This window comes from Siniperca chuatsi, linkage group LG1, assembly GCF_020085105.1.
Source record: "Siniperca chuatsi isolate FFG_IHB_CAS linkage group LG1, ASM2008510v1, whole genome shotgun sequence".
NCBI lineage: Eukaryota > Metazoa > Chordata > Actinopteri > Centrarchiformes > Sinipercidae > Siniperca > Siniperca chuatsi.
The window spans coordinates 5,850,751-5,871,947 of NC_058042.1; the positions used below are offsets into that span (position 1 = coordinate 5,850,751).

At 39.2% G+C, this 21,197-nt stretch overlaps 1 protein-coding gene and 1 long non-coding RNA gene across 15 annotated transcripts in view; one reads left to right on the plus strand and one right to left on the minus strand.

The window, feature by feature from the left end:
• LOC122883571 (protein kinase C-binding protein NELL1-like) overlaps positions 1 to 21,197 on the plus strand; it is a 279,566-nt gene that overhangs the window by 245,151 nt on the left and 13,218 nt on the right. The window contains exon 19 of one of the 3 annotated variants that reach the window (XM_044212754.1): positions 13,749 to 18,627. The exons of 1 other annotated variant lie outside the window; for it this stretch is intronic. In XM_044212754.1, coding sequence (XP_044068689.1) covers positions 13,749 to 13,838 — 90 coding nt within the window. In that variant the 3' untranslated portion in view covers positions 13,839 to 18,627. Of the gene's footprint in view, positions 1 to 13,748; positions 18,628 to 21,197 lie in introns of those variants that run through there. One more of the 3 variants, XM_044212493.1, reaches the window with a different exon arrangement.
• LOC122883889 overlaps positions 1 to 21,197 on the minus strand; it is a 90,240-nt gene that overhangs the window by 41,771 nt on the left and 27,272 nt on the right. For 9 of the 12 annotated variants that reach the window (XR_006379794.1, XR_006379818.1, XR_006379768.1 and 6 more), the window contains one exon: positions 4,912 to 5,017. This is a non-coding gene — a long non-coding RNA (uncharacterized LOC122883889). Of the gene's footprint in view, positions 1 to 4,911; positions 5,018 to 6,584; positions 6,661 to 21,197 lie in introns of all 12 variants that reach the window. The other 3 variants (XR_006379797.1, XR_006379773.1, XR_006379811.1) reach the window with 1 other exon arrangement.

Consider the following 21,197-nt stretch of genomic DNA (forward strand, 5'->3'; position numbering starts at 1 on the left):
TACACGTGAAAAACACACACACCTGAACATGAGTTCATGGCTTCTCTCCAGGGTTTCTTCTGGTTAATGCGGGAAATCAATAAAATTGACAGAATTGCAACATTCATCACAAAGTAACCCTTGGTACCCTTGAACATCAGATGACTGATACCGTATATAAACACTATGAGAGTATCCAGGGAAGGCTTTTCTCTTTAACTAATCTAAAGGCAGCAGGACAGTCTTTTAGGTAATTTGGTGGACTGGATCCTGATTAAAGTGCCAGTAAGTGTGCCAGAATTGGCCATCAGGGTGGTTTTAGGATGCTTTGTCTGGCTAGAAACGACTTGAGAGCCAAGTAAAAAACCAATTAAACCATCAACCGTTAGCCTCCACCACGACCTTCACACACCCGCTATGACCAGCACCATTAATTTTCTGTCACAACATATTAAGCAATAACATTTATCAATTAGGCAAACAGATTTTAATTGGAGAGGGAACGCAGCCCAGAGGCACAGCATCCACAAGTGCCAGGCCCATTTAGAAAAAATACTAGACATAAATGAATTCTTGAAAAGACCTTGCATATCACGAGGTGTCAGCAGATGCGCTGGCCTCTAATGTGCTTGTTTATCACTGTGTATAGAGACTGCGGATAATAAGTTGAGCAGGCAGCTGGCCTTTATTAAAAAAACAGGCATTCACAATCAGCTGTTCAAAAGCTCGAGGCTCTGTTGTCCCCCCAGAGGCTGGTTATGAGAAAAGACATGTTCTAACAGAAAAATCCCTCAGAATCTGTTTTTATTTCCAACTTTTGTTTCATTTGAAAACAACACATCTAATATCTTCCACCATTAATACAGACTGTAAAGTAGACGTCTTTAAATTTCCAGTTGCAAAGCTTAAGTTCATATTTGAGTCGAAAGCTGAAGTTAAAATATTCTGTATTATGTAAAAGCAGACCTAAATGGATGCTGTTTCTCATTTAAACATTAAGCTTATGTTACACCAGTATGACACACAGCTCCTTGAAATAACTAAAAAAAAAAAAAAACAGATTGCATAACGCTGAATAATTACATCTAATTATACATTCCCCCAACTCCCTGTGTCCCAGTATTTCTCTGTGTTTTTGTGATTCATTTTCCATCGACTGTGCTGTGAAATTCTTAATCTGGGCCAGATATGGATGATCAATAGACTTTCTATGATAACCTGACAGATTCGTATTAGACGTGACGGGCTGCAGCCCCCAGCCCTGCCATCATATTCATCGGCTCTCGCGCTGACTGACTTTGAATACTTGGATGTGAACAAAGCAGACCGTGACATCCAGCATCCAGCCTGAACCACCTCACTGCAGAGGTCTTAATTTCCTGAAGAGACTGTTACTTCCGTGCGTCGGCATTAGAATGAGGAGATGTAGAGTAATTTCTACTAAATGCAAAGAGACTTACGACCTACAGGTGAAAAAAGAAAAGAGTTAAAGGATCAGTTCACCCAAATCACAGAAACATCTTCACTGCCTCCGACACTTCTGCCTCCAGTCCAGTACAATGTTCTGGTTACAAAATCCGCGCCTCTAAACCAGCACCTCTAAAGCTTACTAACACGTAATACAGTTTGTTTACTCAGCAATGACACTTGCATTTTGCCTACCACTAACAAAAACCACAAGATATTAACCACTGTAGTGAGGAACTGTTTGGAGAAAATAACCTTTAGGTGTACGTGTTTTTTCTCTTGGGCTATTTTTTCACATTTGCACTAAAATGATGACTATAGAACATCAAAAACTTGAATTTTACTTGATTTCTTTCATAAGTTATATACTTTAAATATGCTATATGCCATGTTTTATGCACTTTAAATGAACATTAGACATTATTAGCATATTATTTTTTTAAATTATAGATATGACAAAAAATACCTTTCACTGATCCAGATTCTTTAAAATACAATACTTTGTAGATATTACATACATATAGTATGTATCTCCATGTGGTCTCATGTGTGCACACACATACTGATTAAACACTAAGTAATTATTCATTATGAGTACTGATGTCAGGATTATGCAGCTAACAAACATGACAGCTGTGTGTGTGTGTGTGTGTGTGTGTGTGTGTGTGTGTGTGCTTCTGAGAAGGCAAAGGTCTGCTCGGTAAATATGACTAGAACAGATAACATGACACTCACTGGGTAATGAGACAGGAAGAAATGTTAAGGGAGCCCTGGGAGAGACATGTAATGAAGCATTGTGGGATGAGAATGAATACACACACACACACACACACACACACAGGTAATGAAGCATTGTAGGGGGTTGAGCCTGGCTAAGCCTGATAACATCCCGTTGTGCCTGATGGAGGACAATGGGCCGTAGAAATGGAACCACACCGTCTGTGCACCAAACACTACCATCATCACCTCCCACACACACACACACACACACACACACACACACACACGTATACACACAGAGATGGATAGATGTACCCATAAGTGGGGCTGAAAGATAACAGGCAGGCCTGAAGAGGAAAAGAGTTCTGAAAGCTCCGCCCTCGCTCTTGTGCCGCAGCTCTGTTCCTTGGCAAACATTGATCATCACTGGCGTCGACCCCTGAGCCCGATGCGTCCCATCAAACTAGTTTAATTAAAAGACACATTTTCATAAGAGGAGAGCCGGGGGATCTCAGTGGGAACTGCTACATATGGAGGCCTTCCAGAAAAATGTTATGGTAGGTGAGAAATGTTCATGTGGAAGCACTGCTTAGATGAATGATTTCTCTCCTTTATATTGTGCTCTGATGGTTTTTGTTTGCCAAAAGATTAGTGCACATTCTCCAGAATATTTACCACAGCGCCTGTACTTTACTAGTGTCTGGGAGGTGTATTTGATGCAGGTAGTTAATTATGTTCAGTGGGTTAGCCAAGGCAGACTGGTAAAACTCCCATTGGGCTTTTGTTTCCAACATCCTGCTCTTGTCTTTGCTTCTTGTAGCTCTCACACAGGCAGAGCAGAATGGGAGTGCGGCTCGACTTGCAACACAAATTAAATTGAATGTTTTATCTGGGTGAGCAGATGGAGAACACCCTCTGGAAACTAATGGCACCTCACTGTACACTATAGTCTAGACAGAGTTCTTACCAGCAGCGAGGGTTCAGAAATTATTATGTGGTTTGTTATGTTTGGAACGGCTGTTTTGTTTGCTGGAATAATGAAGTGATATTGATACGGCTCAGGCAACAGAGAAAAACGAGTACTGGAAATGGATTCTAAGAGTCAATTAACCCTGGATAGATGGGGGTTGCAATGCACTTGCTTCCAGTCTTGAATTTTGGATATCATGCAAAGGAAGCCTGAGGAAGAATGTCTGTTTTCCATTATGAAAAGGCTGGCATCCATTTCCCTGAGATAATTTCAATTATATGAAAATAAGCAAGGAATTTTCAAATTAAAAATGTGTCTCCGATATGGTGGAGTTAAGAATAAAAATTGAAGAGAAGGAGGAAAAGTAGAGAAAGTACATGATAAATTTGAAGCCTATTTGTGCTTGCTGTATATGCTGTAACCTGACAAATAGCCGTCTCTTGAAAGAGATTGTTCTATTATAAACGTGCTGTTTCATGCACAAGTACAGTCAGTCACAAACTGCAGAGGAAGCAACCTTTGTGGCATGTTATTCTTCCTGTTTCTCAGCTCCTAATGAGACAGGTAGGTCAACACTGTAACTGTAGGCCGCCCCACACTGTTCAACGACCCATTGGTATTCCTGGCATCTACCAGCACCCACCACAATCTGGGGCTGCCTCCCTTCCAGCCCTGTGCCAAATGCTGTGGCCTGGTTTACAGACAATCTGCTGCCCAGCAGGAAACAGTGTGAAGAGTGCTGCAGAGTCCCTAGCAGACTGACCTATAGGGAACAAACCCTCTTGCAGCTTTCAGGCTAAATTTCAGTCTGCTCTCAAATCTACATGGTTGTCATAGTTACAAAAAGTGGGCTAATACATTCTAATTTTGTTAGATATTCTACAAACAGAAGGTGGGGCTCATGTGACTTAAGTAGTTTGACAATTATTTAAAATACTATTATTAAGTCTGACGTTCTGTCTTACCCACACTGATACTGATTCACTTTTGACAGGCGACATCAGATTATAAAATTTGTAGTATGGTCCACAGAGGATGAATCATCATGTTTTTGATGAGCCTGACCTTTCTTCATGTGCAACTTACAAATGGATGACATTTGTAAGTTGCATATGTCATGTCATGTTATTTCAGGAAACATCCAATGAAAACATATGCATATTATATATTTAAAAATGCACACTGATTTGGTCAAGATTTTGTCCAAGACTTTAACAGAGGCAAAGTTACGGAGCCACAGAAGCACTACCACCTTGGGAAAGGCTGTAGGAGTAGCTAAATTTCAGTATGTATTTAGCATGACTAGCTATGTTAGCATCATTTCAAAGGTTGACAGGAATAACGTCATTAGTTTAAGAGATATCATCCATGTGCTGGCGCGTTGGACAAGTGGAAATTTTAACAAGTCATTAGGATTCATCCTCGTGGATGATGAGAGTCTGTACCAAATTTGATGGTAATCCATCCAATAGTTGTTGAGATATTTCACCAAAGTCTAAACCGAGCAACAAAATGACGACTGCACCTTGAGACGTACGCCACTAATGTAGCTAAAAATATGACGTTGTGTCTGAGGCATCACGTACAGGTTAAAGAAGAGGCATTTTGAAGATTGATTTAGTAACCAGAGGCAGAAAATCATAATCTGGGCAATACTGATGAACCTGGGTGGAGCTGAACGGCGATGTGTAAGCATTAACCACTACAGCGAAGTGTGACAGGCTAAGACTGTTGCTGTGTATCACATGTGTGTGTGAATAAGTATGTTTACTCACAGTATGTTTTACACTCCCACCGTGCAGCGCTGGTTGGATGTGGCGTGATCGTTGCATGACTTCAGTCAGCATGAAACCTTCAGAGGTCACTGCAGGGGAGGAGGATCTGAGTGAAGAAAGGAGGGGGAGTCAGACCACAGCATTTGACATTTACTGGCCTTTGGCTTCATTATCAGACACTCTGCAGGAGAGACTGAGAGAAAGCAGAACATACAGGAACTCCTACACACAAACACACACATTTAAAGGAGCATTTCCTAACCCTGGGTTGAAGCTCAACATGTGGTGGACATAGAGCGTGTCTGTATTATAGTTCTTCATCAAGAATTATGTGAGCAAACTGGAAATGAAAATAGTATTTTAGTATTCTCACCTGTATGACTTATGAAAGTTAGATAATGGTTAATCAACAGCAAATATCTAGGCTGTCTGTTAATTGGATTATGTTTTGGTTATTTTAATTAACAACATTGCAGTTAATTGAATGGTTGCATCAGAATTTTTAAACATCATTCCTCTTTGTCTTACTTTTTTTTGGGGGGTTTTAGGATTGAACACAAAAGCCTTGCGTTAATGTTATTCACATGAATTTGAACGCTGAAGACTGCTCCCTGTTTCTACTTATGTCTCCAAACAATAATTGATCCCACTTTTCTCTGCATGTGCACAAAGCCACACAATCTTTCCCTCCACTGCTGCATCTCACCCCACGGCATCGGGGACTTCTTGTTCTCTGGTTTTGCTTCTCTGTCAGTATGTGGTTGAGATTTGAGCCATTTCCATCCCTGTCCTCAGCTCTCATTCAGTAAATACCATGGCCCCTTCTGTGGGCTGAATCCCTCTTAATACCCTGCAATCCTTAACAGCACTGGACAGAGAAGCATGGACAGAAGATTGACCCTCTATTTCGACAGGATGATGCTTCATGGGGTGCCAGAGCAGCCACAGATTATGTTGGTTATCTTTCTAAAGAATTCAGAGACAGAAGGAGGCCTGGCCACCAAAAGATGACTGACTCCTCTTCTTCTCTCTGTACTTAAAAGATGAGGATAAGACAGTCTTTGTCTTGTCATTTTCTCAGTAGACGTAATCCACACAACATACATCTGGGAAGTACAAACGATGGTGAAAGTTGCGTTGGATTAATCGTGGATAAATCAATAAGGGTCACCAGAATGACTCGTTTAAATTACAGAATTTGATTTATTAAATTACGGAATTTGATTTATTAATAGTTTAGTTAATAGTTTCACTCAGATAACTGGCGGATTCTGTGGGGAAGACCTGGTCTGATTAGGAAAGACGGCGTTCATCGCACTTTGGATGGAGCAGCTCTCATATCTAGAAATCTGGCCGAGTTAGTTTAATTAGTGGACCGAAACCGTGACAACTCAGAGTTGAGACCAGGAGGCAGAGTTGCAGTCCTACACGCTTCTCTGCGCTTCCAGAGCACCCACCCAAAACTCCTTACTGACGGTGTCAAATAGCACAACAAAATAGGAGAATTAAATGTGGACTCTTAAACATCAGATCTCTGTCATCTAAAGCTGTACTAGTGAACGATTTAATATCCGAGTATCATATTGACTTATTTGGTCTTACTGAAGCCTGGCTGTGTCATGAAGGATGTTAGCCTAAATGAATCCGCTTCGCCCAGTCATATTAATACTCACATTTCTCAAGGCACCGGCTGAGGAGGTGGAGTTGCAGCCATCTTCGACTCAAGCCTATTAGTCTTTCACACCCAACCTGGAAAACACGACTGCCAATTCTATTTGTTATAGTGTACAACAAATAGATTATTCTGAATTTTGAATCTGAATTCTCAGAGTTTTTATCGAGTTTAGTCCTTAAAACAGATAAAGTAATTATTGTAGCTGATTTTAATATTCATGTGTACGTTGATAATGATTGCCATAGCACTGCGTTTATCTCATTACTAGATTCGACTGGCTTTTGTCAGAGTGTACATAAACCCACTCACTGTTTTAACCACACCCTCGACCTTGTTCTGGTATATGGCATTGAAATCGAACATTTAATATTCTTTCAGCAGAATCCTTCATCATGGGACCATTATTTAATAACTTTTGAACTCCTATTACTGGACTACACGCCATTAGGCAAATTCCTACTAGGCAATTCCTACTCTAGATGTCATTAAAGCAAACACTGCGCAAACTTGAATGGAAATGGCGTTCCATTCATCTGGAAGAATCTCGTTTAGTCTGGCAAGACCGTTTTAAAACATATAGGAAAGTCCTCTGTAATGCCAGAGCAGCCTGCTACTCATCATTAATAGAGGAAAATAAAAACAACCCCAGGTTTCTTTTCATCACTGTAGCCAGGCTGACAGAGAGTCACAGCTCTATTGAGCCATGTATTCCTATAGCCCTCAGTAGAAACGACTTTAATGATCTTTAAGGATCTTTAATGATAAAATTTTAACTATTAGAGAAGAAATTCATCACGTCCTGCCCTCAACTAGTACCGATTTATCTACAAACACAGGAACCTTATAAACAGCTGTAAAATCTGATCTATATTTAGACTGCTTTTCTCCTATCGAACTTCTTCAACTAAATTCAACGATATACTTAACCAGTCTCTTAGACCCCATTCCAATTAGGCTGCTAAAAGAACTTTTACCCTCAATTAGCACTTCTTTACTGGATATGATCAATCTGTCTTTATTAACAGGCTAGATCCCACAGTCCTTTAAAATAGCTCTAAGATCCTTGAGAAAGCAGTCGCTTTTGTCGCAGTTGTGTGACTTTCTAAATAACAATAGTTTGAGGTTTTTCAGCCAGGATTTAGAGTGCATCATAGCACAGGGAGAGCACTAGTGAAAATTATAAATGACTCTCTAATTGCATCAGACAATAGACTTGTCTCTGTACTTGTCTTGTTAGATCTTGGTGCTGCATTTGACATCATTGACCATCACATCCTATTACAGAGACTGGAACATTTAATTGGCATTAAAGGAGCCACACTAAGCTGGTTTTAATCCTATCTATCAGATCGATCTGTTTGTACATGTTAACGGTGAGTCCTCTGTGCATACCAAAGTTAGTCACGGAGTTCTGCAAGGTTCTGTGCTTGGACTAATTCTGTTCACCTTATTTATAAAGTTAAGTTACACTTGACAGTACTCATTATTGCACTACTACTTATTACTTATATGATTACATTGTATTATTATACCATACATACTTATCAACCTATCAACCTCTAAATCCATGTTGGTACTTACACTTATTTTAGCTTTTATACTTATATCCACTTTGTACTTAATTTATCTTACCTGTATTATAGTGTATTATATTTTGATTTGCTTAGTACTTCTATTCCTGTGTGCATTGACGTGATAGTGAGCAGCTGTAACGAAAGAGTTTCCCCTCGCGGATCAATAAAGTATTTCTGATTCTGATTTCTGATTCTGATATGCTTTCTTTAGGCAATATTATTAGGAAACACTCCATAAATCAGAAATACTTTATTGATCCCCGAGGGGAAACTCTAAACTTTCATTGTTATGCAGATCATACCCAATTCTATCAATCAAGCCAGATGAAACTAATCAGTTGGCTAAACTTCAAGCATGCCTTAAGGACATAAAAACCTGGATGACCTGCAATTTTCTGATATTAAACTCTGACAAAACTGAAATTATTGTACTTGGCTCCAAACACCTCCGAGACACGTTCTAAATATATAGTTACTCTAGATGGCATTGCCCTGGCCTCCAGCACCACCGTAAGGAACCTCAGAGTTATCTTTGATCAGGATTTATCCTTTAACTCCCACATGAAACAAACTTCAAGGACTGCCATTTTTCACCTATGTAACATTGCAAAAATCAGGCATCCTGACTTAAAATAATGCCGAAAAACTAGTCCATGCATTTGTTATTTCTAGGCTGGATTATTGCAATTCCTTATTATCAGGCTGCCCCAATAAGTCCCTTAAGACTCTCCAGTTGATCCAGAATGCTGTGACAAGTGTACTGACAAGAACGAGGAAAAGAGATCATATTTCTCCAATATTAGCTCCTCTGCACTGGCTCCCTGTAAAATCCAGAATAGAATTTAAAATCCTTCTCCTCACCTACAAAGCTCTTAATGGTCAGGCACCATCGTATCTTAAAGAGCTCATAATACCTTATTACCCCATTAGAACACTGCGCTCCCAGAATGCAGGGTTACTTGTGGTTCCTAGAGTCTCCAAAAGTAGAATTGGAGCCAGAGCCTTCAGCTATCAAGCTCCTCTCCTGTGGAATCAGTTCCCAGTTTGAGTTTGGGAGGCAGACACCATCTCCACATTTAAGACTTTCCTCTTTGATAAAGCTTATAGTTAGGGCTGGCTTGGGTGAGTCCTGAACCATCCCTTAGTTATGCTGCTATAGGCCTACACTGCCGGGAGACTTCCCATGATGCACCTCTTTCCTCTCTCCTCCTCTCCATCTGTATGCATTTTTATCCCATTACTGCATGTTACTAACTCAACATCATCTCTCTCCCGTAGTTTTGTGCTTTCTCGTTTCTCCCCTCTCTCCTTCTGTCACTTTCAGCAGGTATTTATACCTCCGGAGCTGCAGAGTCTGGATCTGTGGTTGTGGGCCACCTGCTGCCCGTGTTCCTGCTCGACAACTGCTACTGCAGTTGTTGTTATCGGCCTTGTTACTATTATTGTCATTATTCCTATGACTATCATTCCTATCATTATTATTACTTTATTAATATTACCACTACCATTACATTATTATTATTTAAAAATTCTAGGTGGAATTTGCATTTCCGCCCACCTTCGAGTCTGGTTACTGCCTCTTAGAGGAAGTTTTTCCTTGCACTGTCGCCAAGTGCTTGCTCATGGTGGGATTTGTTGGGTTTCTGTAAATAATATTATAGAGTATGGTCTAGACCTGCTCTATAGGAAAAGTGCAATGAGATAACTTCTGTTATGAATTGGCGCTATATAAATAAAATTGAAATGAACTCAAAAGATGTGTATATTCTGACCATACATACAGCAAAACAAGCCTTGTTGCCGCAGCTGATTGGTTGCCTGTTACAAAGCTCTGCACAAAGCATTATCCTGCACATTAACAAAACAAAGAAGCCTAATGACACCTTTCGAACCTTCTGCTTTTATGCGCATTTTGAGTGCAATAAACCTGAATGAAAATGGCAATATATCAGAAAAAGTTTTTCCTCTTGTCAGAGGGGGGAAACTTGGTGCACTGATAATGAGATAATAAAGGCTGGAAACATACTTTAAATGATGTTGCTGCCAAATCGTAATGTTCTCGTTTAATTTCTAGCAGTGCAGATGCAGCATCAGTGCATTGTTAGAGACTTCCGCTTTAACAAAAAAGGAAAAAATGCCCTGCAAACAGTAACACCACCCAGTATTTGTGGACAGATGTAACAAATGAATTCATTAATGAAATACAGTACTATGATTAAGGCTCATATTTTTACTTTTTACCAGATTTCACTGAGAAATACCCTGACTTTTTAAAAAGGCGCAGATGGTTGTTGGTGATGAACCACTGTTAGTGTAATGGGAGGGAAACAGGATCTGCCCTACTGTCAGCCTATAGGAGTAATCATGCTCTTATTATATCAATAACCTAAAAGCAGCTTGTTTTATTATAGATAGCTGTGAAGTTCTGGAAATGACTTCTGGTCAAAGCAAAGAACAATTGGTGAAAAACTAAAATAATTGTGTCTATGTGTAAATATACAGAAGTTATAACAATTTATCTAAGCGTGCATGTAGCTTAAGCAACATAAATTACCTTTTTTCTAGACATAAGAGGGAAATGGCAGCACCAGCTACTCATGATAACCACAGTTCATAGTCTAACAGATATAAAGGGGAAAACTGTGCATGTAGTTACACCCTGTCATATTCACTCCATGTTAACCTGCTTCAGGATGGACTCTGCTAAGCAGTAACAAGAACTGAAAATAAATAGCGGGGTGGTGACAGATTCAGGAAAAATTGTATGGTCCGTCACAAAGTGATGTAAATTTGTCTTTGACATGGCTCATAAATAACAAAAAATACTACATACAAACAGAGAGACATATTGGATGGAACAATAGACTAAATATGGCTGTGCAAGCAGTGGCAAAGTGAAAAATATGTAAGTGTTAGCATGCAAAGACATACATTTGTACCAGGATGTAATGTTGAAAGTGAAGATATAAGATATTACTTTTAAGTTTTAAGGCCAATGAAAGAGAAATCCTTCATGCACTTTATCAACAGTCAAATTTAGCATGGAAAAAGAATAAATGTGATTACATTCGCAGAACATACAAAATGAATAACAGTAGATGTACAGAAACCTATTTCCTAACATCACCACTTAATAGCTGCTCTCTGTTTCCTAAAAGTCACACCTTAGCTCCCAGGTATTACTGAAACTTCCCACTTTCTTTCATGTGCAGTTTAACTTGTACTTTAAATATTTTCGACAGCACTTGTGGTCAGCATCCTTTATCTTGGACAGCCAGGCCTTTCTGGTCAGCTTCAACACGAACACCTTTCTGTGTCAGTGAAAGCATCATCAATCAACACACATATTCAACCTGCTCTAAAAACACACACACACACACACACACACACACATTTTTAACTCATCACTTTGTTTGTTGAACTCATCCATCACTTTTGGTGTTTGTTCTGTAATTCATTCTACCCATCGTATCTCTTAACTAAATAAATGAAGAAATAATAAAGAATCTAAGTAATGATTAGAAAGGATCCAGACAGAATAAAGCAGAGGGTGGTGGTAAGATGGAAAATTACAAAAATCAATACCAATTAGGATACTTTTTCTCACAGTGAATCAAGATAAAAGCCACAGAAGAGGAGGCTGTTGCCCAGAAACTATTCCGGGATTAATATCAAATCTGTTTATCCTGAGCCCAAACACCCAAATGTGGATAATGTGGAAGATACTTTCTGCTCTACTTTTTGTTTTAAAAGAATAAAAATTATACATGCAGGTATTTAAAGAATTTCTTACACGCTGATATTACAATTATAACACCTTAGACCACGAAGAATATATTTAGTATATTTATATTTACTATTTAGAAAAGTAATGCTGCTACATTAGAGCAGTGCGGTTATTGAAGTGTTGGTGAAGTTACTCAACAGGAAGTAATCCATTACTAATTGTAATGAAATTACTCTGCTCATTAATCAATGAGGTTGATTATTTTTCATATTAAATCAATTGTCTTTTACTCTATACGTTTTTAGAAAAAAAGCTGGCGTATTTAAGTTACTTGTTTTGGCCAACAAATGGTTGAAAACCCAAAGAAATTCAATTCTCAAATTTGACAGGCTGTAAGCCGCAAAATAATTTTAGGTGGATAAATGGGTTAAATAATCGACTGATTGGTTGATTCCATGATTATCAAAAGTGTCACTGATTAACTAATTGATTTACTAAATGATTTACTAATCGACAAATTGTTTCAGCACTAAATTACAGATAATTAGGACCATACTTCGTTACACTACAGCGTTTCTGAGAAAATTAATGTGATTACAGTAACCAGTTAAGGCATTATTGCAATCAAGTTACCCCCAACAGTTCTCATAGCCTGAAGGCTACTTTTTTTTTTTTGTTGTTATTAGGCTGCAGCTTCTAATTTTAATCTAAAACTTCCATTAATAGTGTGTACTGAGCAAAATATGAATAAACAATTCCAACATTTTGCCTTCCAACAGCTTTGGAGTTGGTGGAAGGTGGATTTGTTTTTGGATGAAGCTATGCTAATACAGTTCATCTAAAGGCCCAATCAGTAACTTCCAAACACACAACACAAGCTACAGGTATGTTCAAACATATAAAGTTTACATTAAGTTGAAAAATGTGCATAAATAGGCTTTCTTCACTGACAATAACTGGAAATTTAGACCCATAAGTGCAACACACCTTGATCACATAGCATTGCATCTAAGAAATAGATTCAGATTGAGCTTTGCAATCTTCTTTGCGATCTTCATCTTTGCAAATTGTCTTCAAAGGGATAATATTTTTAAATCTTTCAAAACAAAAATCAGCATTCAGATTTAGAAACAGACTAAATGCACTAAATGCTCTGAACTGCAGCCACAGTGTTGGAACAGTCTGCAGTCCTTTTCTGTCCAAGGTACTGATCTTCACTGAGTCCAGCAACTAGGGAAACCCATTCCAATTTATACATGAAGAAATCACTATGGAAGCGTTTACGGGACCATATTCAAGTGAAAATGTGAAAATGTAATTCCACAATAGCGTTATCATTATGTACTGTATTTGTTATTTGAGTTCAAATGAAGACTATGTAAGTAAAAAGTAAATGATGATGTAAATCACTAATGATGTACAACAGGGGGAGCAGAAATGGAGAAAGAAAGAAGTTGAAGACAAAAGTTTCAACTCTGTGATTGGTGACCGTCATGACTGCAGATGGTAAGACAAGATCAGCGAGAGCGGGAAATGAAGCAGGAAAGAAACAATCTTGTGAAAAACTGAGCACGGCCTGTACACTGACAAGTCATCACTAAACCTGCCTGGGGGTGAGAGCAGAAAACAAATCCACCCCATTTGTGGGAAATCTGGAAAATATCCATATTCATGATGGGGGGAAAAAAAGGTGTCTGACTGTGTGCAACTATGTGTGCAGGCCACGCGATATGACTCCTCCTGATAAAATGCTGACATTTTGGTCATCACCAGGAGGGAGGAGAGGGGGCAGCACAGCCCTGGATGGTGCCAAGCTTTGCATAATTACACAACAACAAGTGTGTATCTTTCTGTCTTACAGTGGTGGAAGGAGTCCGGACGACTTTGGGCAAAGAGCATGAACTTTCCTTTAAGGGAGGTATTATCACATTTCTTAATGTTTACTGGCTGAGAACACTATTTGCTCTGAGGAAGGAAGGTCTGACTTCATATATTTAAATGGAAAGTGTACTTGCGTAGGTCATTGTGTGGGACCCGCAGTTTGGTATACTTTTCTGTTGTTGCCACTGCTTGTTTGTGTGTGGGTGCGTATGCTCATTTGTGGGAGGTTGTGAAAGTTTTGGGGGAGGTTTTTTTCCATGTTTTTTGTTCTCTTTACTGCCGCTACCAGCCCAAAGGAATATGAAAAGAAAGAATAGGCAGAAGTGGCAGAGCCTACAAGTCGATAACCTCAAACGCCTGCAGTACAACATGTGCTGTACAGACTGGGCACTGCACATTCTTTTTTTCACTACCTTAATTTGAACAATATAACAGTGTCTTTCTACAAAAATATTGTTCGTAATTAATTTTCAGTCCTGGTTGATTTGGCGACACCTTTGGTTTCCATTTGAAATCACATATATCGACCACTGGAGGCAGCAAAAACACTGACCGGCTACTCTGTCAGAAATGCAACAGAAGTAGAAAGGTGTATCTGTTTGCAGTGCGGCCAATCCCACTGTGGGCTGAGAGGATTTATTGCGTCACATTGTTTCAAATAAAGACTATAGAAGTCAGTCATCTGACGTGGTAATACTGATTGAGCCCATCATTGGATACTCGACCGTTTTTGATAATCGATGCTTCAGTCAGTACTCAAATAATACTCAGGGTGCAATACCCAGCTTCACAACAAAATATGCAGAATGAATGATGTGCACCTGTGACATGCACCTTCACCTTAGCATCAACCCCAGCAAAATGCACCGAGGATGCATTGCTGTGTGGGAGGCACAAGACACAGCTCAACCAGGTCAACTGCAGCTTCTGTACACCGGTGCAATGAGGCCTGCCCTTTCAAAGACAAGAATACATATTTGGTATTCACAACAGACGGATATGAATGACAACTAACCGGAATAACTGCCCTGCTGTGCTGCCGAGAGAAAGAAAAAATACAGAAAAAGAGAAGCAGCCAGACACAAAATTGGTCTACTGGTTGACTTTGATCAAAAGAGAAGATATAAAAGCAGGGGAAAGAATGATTAGTCTGGGTGTTTAATAGGAAATTGAAGATGAAATGTCCAAACCCCTTCAGCAGCAAGAGAAGAGTAATAGAGACAGCCAAAGCCAACATCTTCATCTGAGATCAATGATTTCTAATCCAGAACACATGCACGCATTAATGATCTCTTAACATCTCACACCTTTTTCATCACCCCCCCCCCATCCTCTTAATCTCCGACCCACTAATTCCCTCAACGCTGTTTGCTGAACATCTGAGGTCCCTGTATCCCAATAACTCCATCGGACTGGACAAACAGGAGTTGGCAAACATTTAAAAAACTGCCTCCCACTGAAAAGTTCTCTCCTCTCCACAGAGGCACTCTCCTTTTGATAAATATCTCACCGTTTAATGACGCAATTTTGCTGAAAAGTTCAAGATCATTACCAAGCAGAGAGTGAGAGGTGCATATGTTACCGGCGAATAAAAACAATGAGACTGCCAATTCGCCAATGAAAAATATGGCCAAGCTTGGTGTACAGGCTGTTGTATATTTATGGAAGCCCATTTGCTGCAGCTGATATTTGTAACTAGGAATGGGTAGCACACTGTGTTGTATCTAAAATGAAATATGAAACCACTAAAGCGAAAACAGTGAGTATTTGGAGAAAGTTGAGCTGGAATATTCCAAGCAGGAAATAAGGTAGAAACTTGATGGCACTTCGTCCAGCAGATTAAAATTTTTGATGTAGAAAAATGTATTAGAGCTCCTCTGGAGATAGAAATGACTTCACTGATTAAGTTAGCTAAAATCAAATATGTATTGTACACGTTGTCAGCATAAAAGCCCACCTAACATCTGGTCCCAGTGGATGGAAAATACTTTCACCAAACTGCACTTGTATCGAAAGCTTCCTCCAACACGTCAAATAACATCAACAAATTAAGTTAACTAGTGAACAGAAAGAGGATGGTAAGCTACCATTTCTAGACACCGTGTTCACGTGAAGGCTTACAACATAATTTTTTTTTTTTTTTTTTTTTTAAATCAGTGGTGAGGGCCCCCCTATACCAGAGCAGAACATCTTCTTAAATGAGGTGGAGGATAGAAAGAGCGAGATACCGCAGGTCTGGGTTTGGAAATTGAATTGCTATTCAGAAATCATTTGAAAATATATACAAAACAATTACAAAAAGCTCTTGTGAATTAATGAAATGCTAAAATTAGATATGTATAACCACTGCAAATGAAATAGATTGATTTATTAATTTCATTATCTACTTATTAAGTGGTAGATATTTGATATATATCATTTGTACAAATGTTACTGTTGTTTTTTGTACTATATATATAGCACATAGTTAATGTTTGTCTACCTTGTCCTTGTTTTTAGCCACATTTATGTCAATTTCTGCGTATGTACATAGAGAGCAACGAAAAACCGGTATGTGTACACATACTTGGCCAATAAAGCAGATTTTGATTCTGATTTAATTAATATATTTCATTAATTTCACTTTCCATTTATTAATATTTTTCACATAATCCATCCAGTGTATTATTATCATTAGCCTCATTTGTTATGATGTTTAGTTTCCACAGGTATTATTTTCACACAGCACTGAGGATTCTTTCTAAAGACTTTCATGTAGGTAAAACAAATCGAAAACAATTTGTCCACACATGTTTAGTGAATATGATGTAGAGTTTTGTTATTTTTCACCTTTTCAGTTATGAATACATTCTAGAAAGAAAATAAGAAAACTGTCACGTGTGTGCATGCGGATGAAAAACTTTGGGGCTCCAGCGCGGTCTGAAATAGCAAAGACTCTGAACTGGAAGTTGCCGCCAAAATTTCTGGTAGTCTACAGTGATAAAGCTGCTTTTGAATTAAATTTGTTCAAAATGTTACGTTTTTCTGCTAAGAAAGCACAGTCAATAAGTGTAACCTGAGTTCCTGCTGGTTTCACTCCTCTGACTCTCTCCACGGCCCAGTATGTTCTGACAAAGAGAGACTGCACAGCTTTTAATAACACACAGAGAGCTCTGCCACCAAACAGCCCACAGCTCTGACGCACGGGAAACTAAAATGAATGGGATACACTGCATTTTCCCATGAGGCCAAGGGTCTGTGCACCCTCGCATTTACCTCATATCCCACCACTGTATATCCTTGACAAGTGCATGTTCTCTAATTAGATTCACAGTGATACAATCTGAGGCATATTTGTTTTAGACTGTGGGGCGTCTCATGTGAGGACTAAGATATTCACATCCTTTTGATCAGCAGATAATAGTATTTGGTTTCAGTGATAATTATTACAAAGCGTTGCTATAACATCAAATTTAGAGAAGTGATTCTCTAAATGTAGGACATCTCATAGCCTTTACATGTATCTCTGCATGAAACATTTCAAAAATGGATTTTGTTCATAATTTTCATACTGAATTATATGAGTAGTTATATCAGTGAGATAATGCTAAAAACTTTCCTCTATTCCCATTTTAATCACCAGTTCATTATAAAACAATATGAGTGTTATTTTTCAAAATCTTCTCATTTTTGTTTTATTAAAATTAGGCATCCACTGCCAACCCACTAAGAAAAAACATTTACCTTTCTGTCCACCAAGCTTATCCAGTCAGAAATGAGTTGTACCAAAAATCTATATTTGCGACTTAATGTACTGTGTGCTTTCCACAATTTAAGAGTAAAACATATGCACTATGTAATGCCCTTAAAACTTCAGAAAACAAAATGAAAAATGTATTGTCCAAAGCATGTTATGACACCACAAAGACTACAGCCAAAGGGCAGACCACAAGCATACACGTGTATTTACTAGTTAAAGAAGAAATAACTAGTCAGCAGTCTGTATTTGTAAACAAAAACAAAAAATATACATCACATGACGACAAACAAAACAAACTAGTCAACCATCTTCACAAGATGAGTACAAACTCAAGTTCAATTGTCCTTTCTGCCTCTTCTCCTGCTGGTCTGCTTTCACATTTGTTTACTTGTTTACTGTTGTTCTAATCTGTGGTAAATTTGTATAATGCTTTCCTCATCAAAGTGAAGGTGTTCAACTGTTTCCAGTAAACTATGTCTCTGTCATCTATGGTTTTGATGTATGTACTACAGGTCTTCACAGGTCCAGAATTTTGGACAATCTTTAAACAACCCTGTGGAAAACCTACCCAAACCCAACATGCACGAAACAATTCACTTTCTCATCTTTCTCAACATTTTTTCCTGCTGGGATGATGATGACGCTCCCTGGGATTCTGCTCCGATCCACTCGGGTTCCAGGTCAGGTCTCAGTTACTAGGAACCAAGTGTGAACAACACCTCTATTACGCACAACTGAAGAGAGCTCAACCACCTCTTCTGCAACTAAGATGCAAAGAAGTATATCCCGAGTGTCCTGCCTCCACTGACTACCTTGGGGGAAAAAATCATGGCATTAAGTTGGGCTTGAGTGTTTGTCTGCTCATACATCATGGAAGCATTTGATCTCTCCAGTTTTCTTGTTAACAGAGCAAGAATACCATTAATGATGCAGATGAATTGCACCGCAGTTCAACTGGTCCCAATCTTAGACCTCCTCATTCAGGTGGACTTTCAGCTACAGTTTGGTAAAAACGTTCATATTACCAAATATTTAGGTAAACCATTGCTGTCGACCTACCCAGGGAATATCCCGCCTCTTGCTCAATGCGTGCTGGGATAGCCTCCACCCCCTACCCCCCCACCCCAAACCCTGAACAGTATGAGCAGTTTAGAAAATCGACGGCTAGATGGATCTATTTGATATATCTTCACACTGCGCTTTCCTTTCAGTGTGATGTCACTCCTTGCCATCAGTGTCCACAGGATGCTTTTCCAATTCAGAGTCAATCAGGGAGAAAATGAAATCTCACTGTGCTGCATTATTTATACACAGAGACCCCGCGTTCTTTATGCTGTGATCAGCAGCCTGTCCTCATTATTCACACAAACACACGCCAAGACAAACGATATTTTGCATTCACATGCTTGTGTATATACTGTATGACAGAAAGGATTTTCTCTTACTTTCTACTATTATAGTATATTCCTACCATTTCTGTATAATTTAGAAATAAGATAAGGGTCCTGGTATGCTCAGTTAAGAACTGGAATGCTGCACCTGGCAACTGTGGTGTGCAGATATACTGTAAAGGTATTCCTTAAAGCATCGTTTCTGTTTTCTGTGATCTGTCTTTTTGGCAAGATTTATAAAAGGAGCATGGCAGTTAAGTGAGAGTAACCTGAGTAAACTGAAAAAGTCCAACTACATTTAATATTAATATCATCCAAATGGCTGAAGCAAAATCTGAAAAAAATATTCTACATGAGGTTTGTGGTGCTCTGGATGAACCACAGGTGTCACTATTAACAGTTTTTATAGGGGCTATTTCTTCAAGTAGGTCCAATGGCAGTGAGGTCTGATTAGGACCTATACATGTGTACCTTGTGCATCAGGCTATTTAGGATGTTTTTAGTACATAAAACCAAAACTAGATACCACTAGAGTGCATAATTTGGCTGGACTGACCCTTTAAAGGAAGTCTTTTCAATCTGTTTGTTCAGCTGCCAGACACACATCTTTGTTTGCTGCTTGAATTTTTGGACAAATGGCATATTGGTCAATAACCAACTAATTTGTGTCCTCAGTAAGTAAAAAACATATTTAGTCAGCACCATTGGATATTATAAAGTTTTGTGAAAAGTTACCGAACTGGCACTTTCACCCAGAGCGAGGTGAATCGTTACAGCAATTAATTTCATGGATCTGTGTTTCCACCACATCAACTGGGGATTAAAGAACAAAGGGAGGAATAAAAGAAAATGGGCGAACACTGCTGAGTTTAGAGGACGACATGTCACGGCAGCGGGGTCTTAAATTCTGACGAGGAGCAGGATGTGACAGGGACCATCTCCCTGACACTAGAGAGGTTTAATCATCTCTCATGGTTTCACACATCATCGCTCCTTACTCCAGATTAGATAAATCACTCCTTTTAATAAAGCCTTTCTGGGAGTTTGCAGACTCTCAGAGGAAATCGTGATCTACGGTGTCTCAGACTGTGGTAATGTCAAATATCTACATAAGTCCCTTACCAATAATACACTGGTATATTACCTTGCTGGTCACAGAAGGTCACAGCACTGATGCTTGTCACTATTTTCTGCTAAAATGAACCTGGAGGTATAAGACGACTCTGGCAGCTCTGTGGCCTCAGATGGTCTGAAGTCATCAGCCCCGTCTGCTGTACCTTTAGGCAGAGCCACAGGCACAGCGCAGGTACAGTTCAGGTAGTCATTGTAATGGATAAGGTGAGATAATACAAGATCCTGTCAAGTGCTTTCAAATGAAGGTCCTGTGTAAGTTCAAATCATTTGCATTTGAACTTTTTCTCCGCTGGATATGTTTCTAGTCCAGCTAAGGCGTATGGATAAATGTGAAAACACTGTGCAAGTATTCCCTGCATTTTCAGATTGCTTTTTAAATGTTCACTATCCACATTAAAGCACCAAAATGAAAATAGCAAGTACTACTTAATGAAATTCAAGTAGTGCAAACATAATCAAGTAATACAAAGGGTATCAATATAAGCTCTCATTTCACTATAGCCCATCCCTGTCTTTCATCTCCATCCCACTTTCTCTCTAATGATTGGTCATGGACACTAAAAGAAATCCTGCTTGATTTTTCGCCGCACATCTTTGTCTGCTGTGTGATAGTAGTGCCAGCAGGTTCAGCAAAGTAGCCCAGATGTCCTTTACTGAAGTCATAACCTCCAGATTTTCCTGGGGCAACCCGAGGCATTCCCAGATAGTTTTACATAATACCAGTGTGTTTTAGTTCTGCCCCAGGGTCTCCTACTAGTTACCTGGAATACCTCAGGGGAGACGCCCAGGAGGAAAGATCAGATGCCCAAACTACCACAATCAGGTCCATTCAGTGTGAACGAGCAAGTCTACCCCTGGCTCATCATTCTATCCCTAAGGGTGAGCCCACACAACCTGCGAAGAAAACTCATTTCAGCCTCTTGTGTTTTCAATTTCACCCTCTTAGTTGCTACCCAGAGTTTGTGGCCCCAGATGAGGAAAGAGAATATTGATTGGTAAATTGAGACAAAGCTCTAAGTTGACGAACACAATCTGGTACAAGACATCCATCACGGGTGTACTGGTGAAGAGTTGTGCGACCTGTTTTAATTTTTTAAGGACTTGTATTGAAGCTAACACTGGTCTGCACATCACTGTGTGTGCATTTTGAAAGTTAGAAATTGTG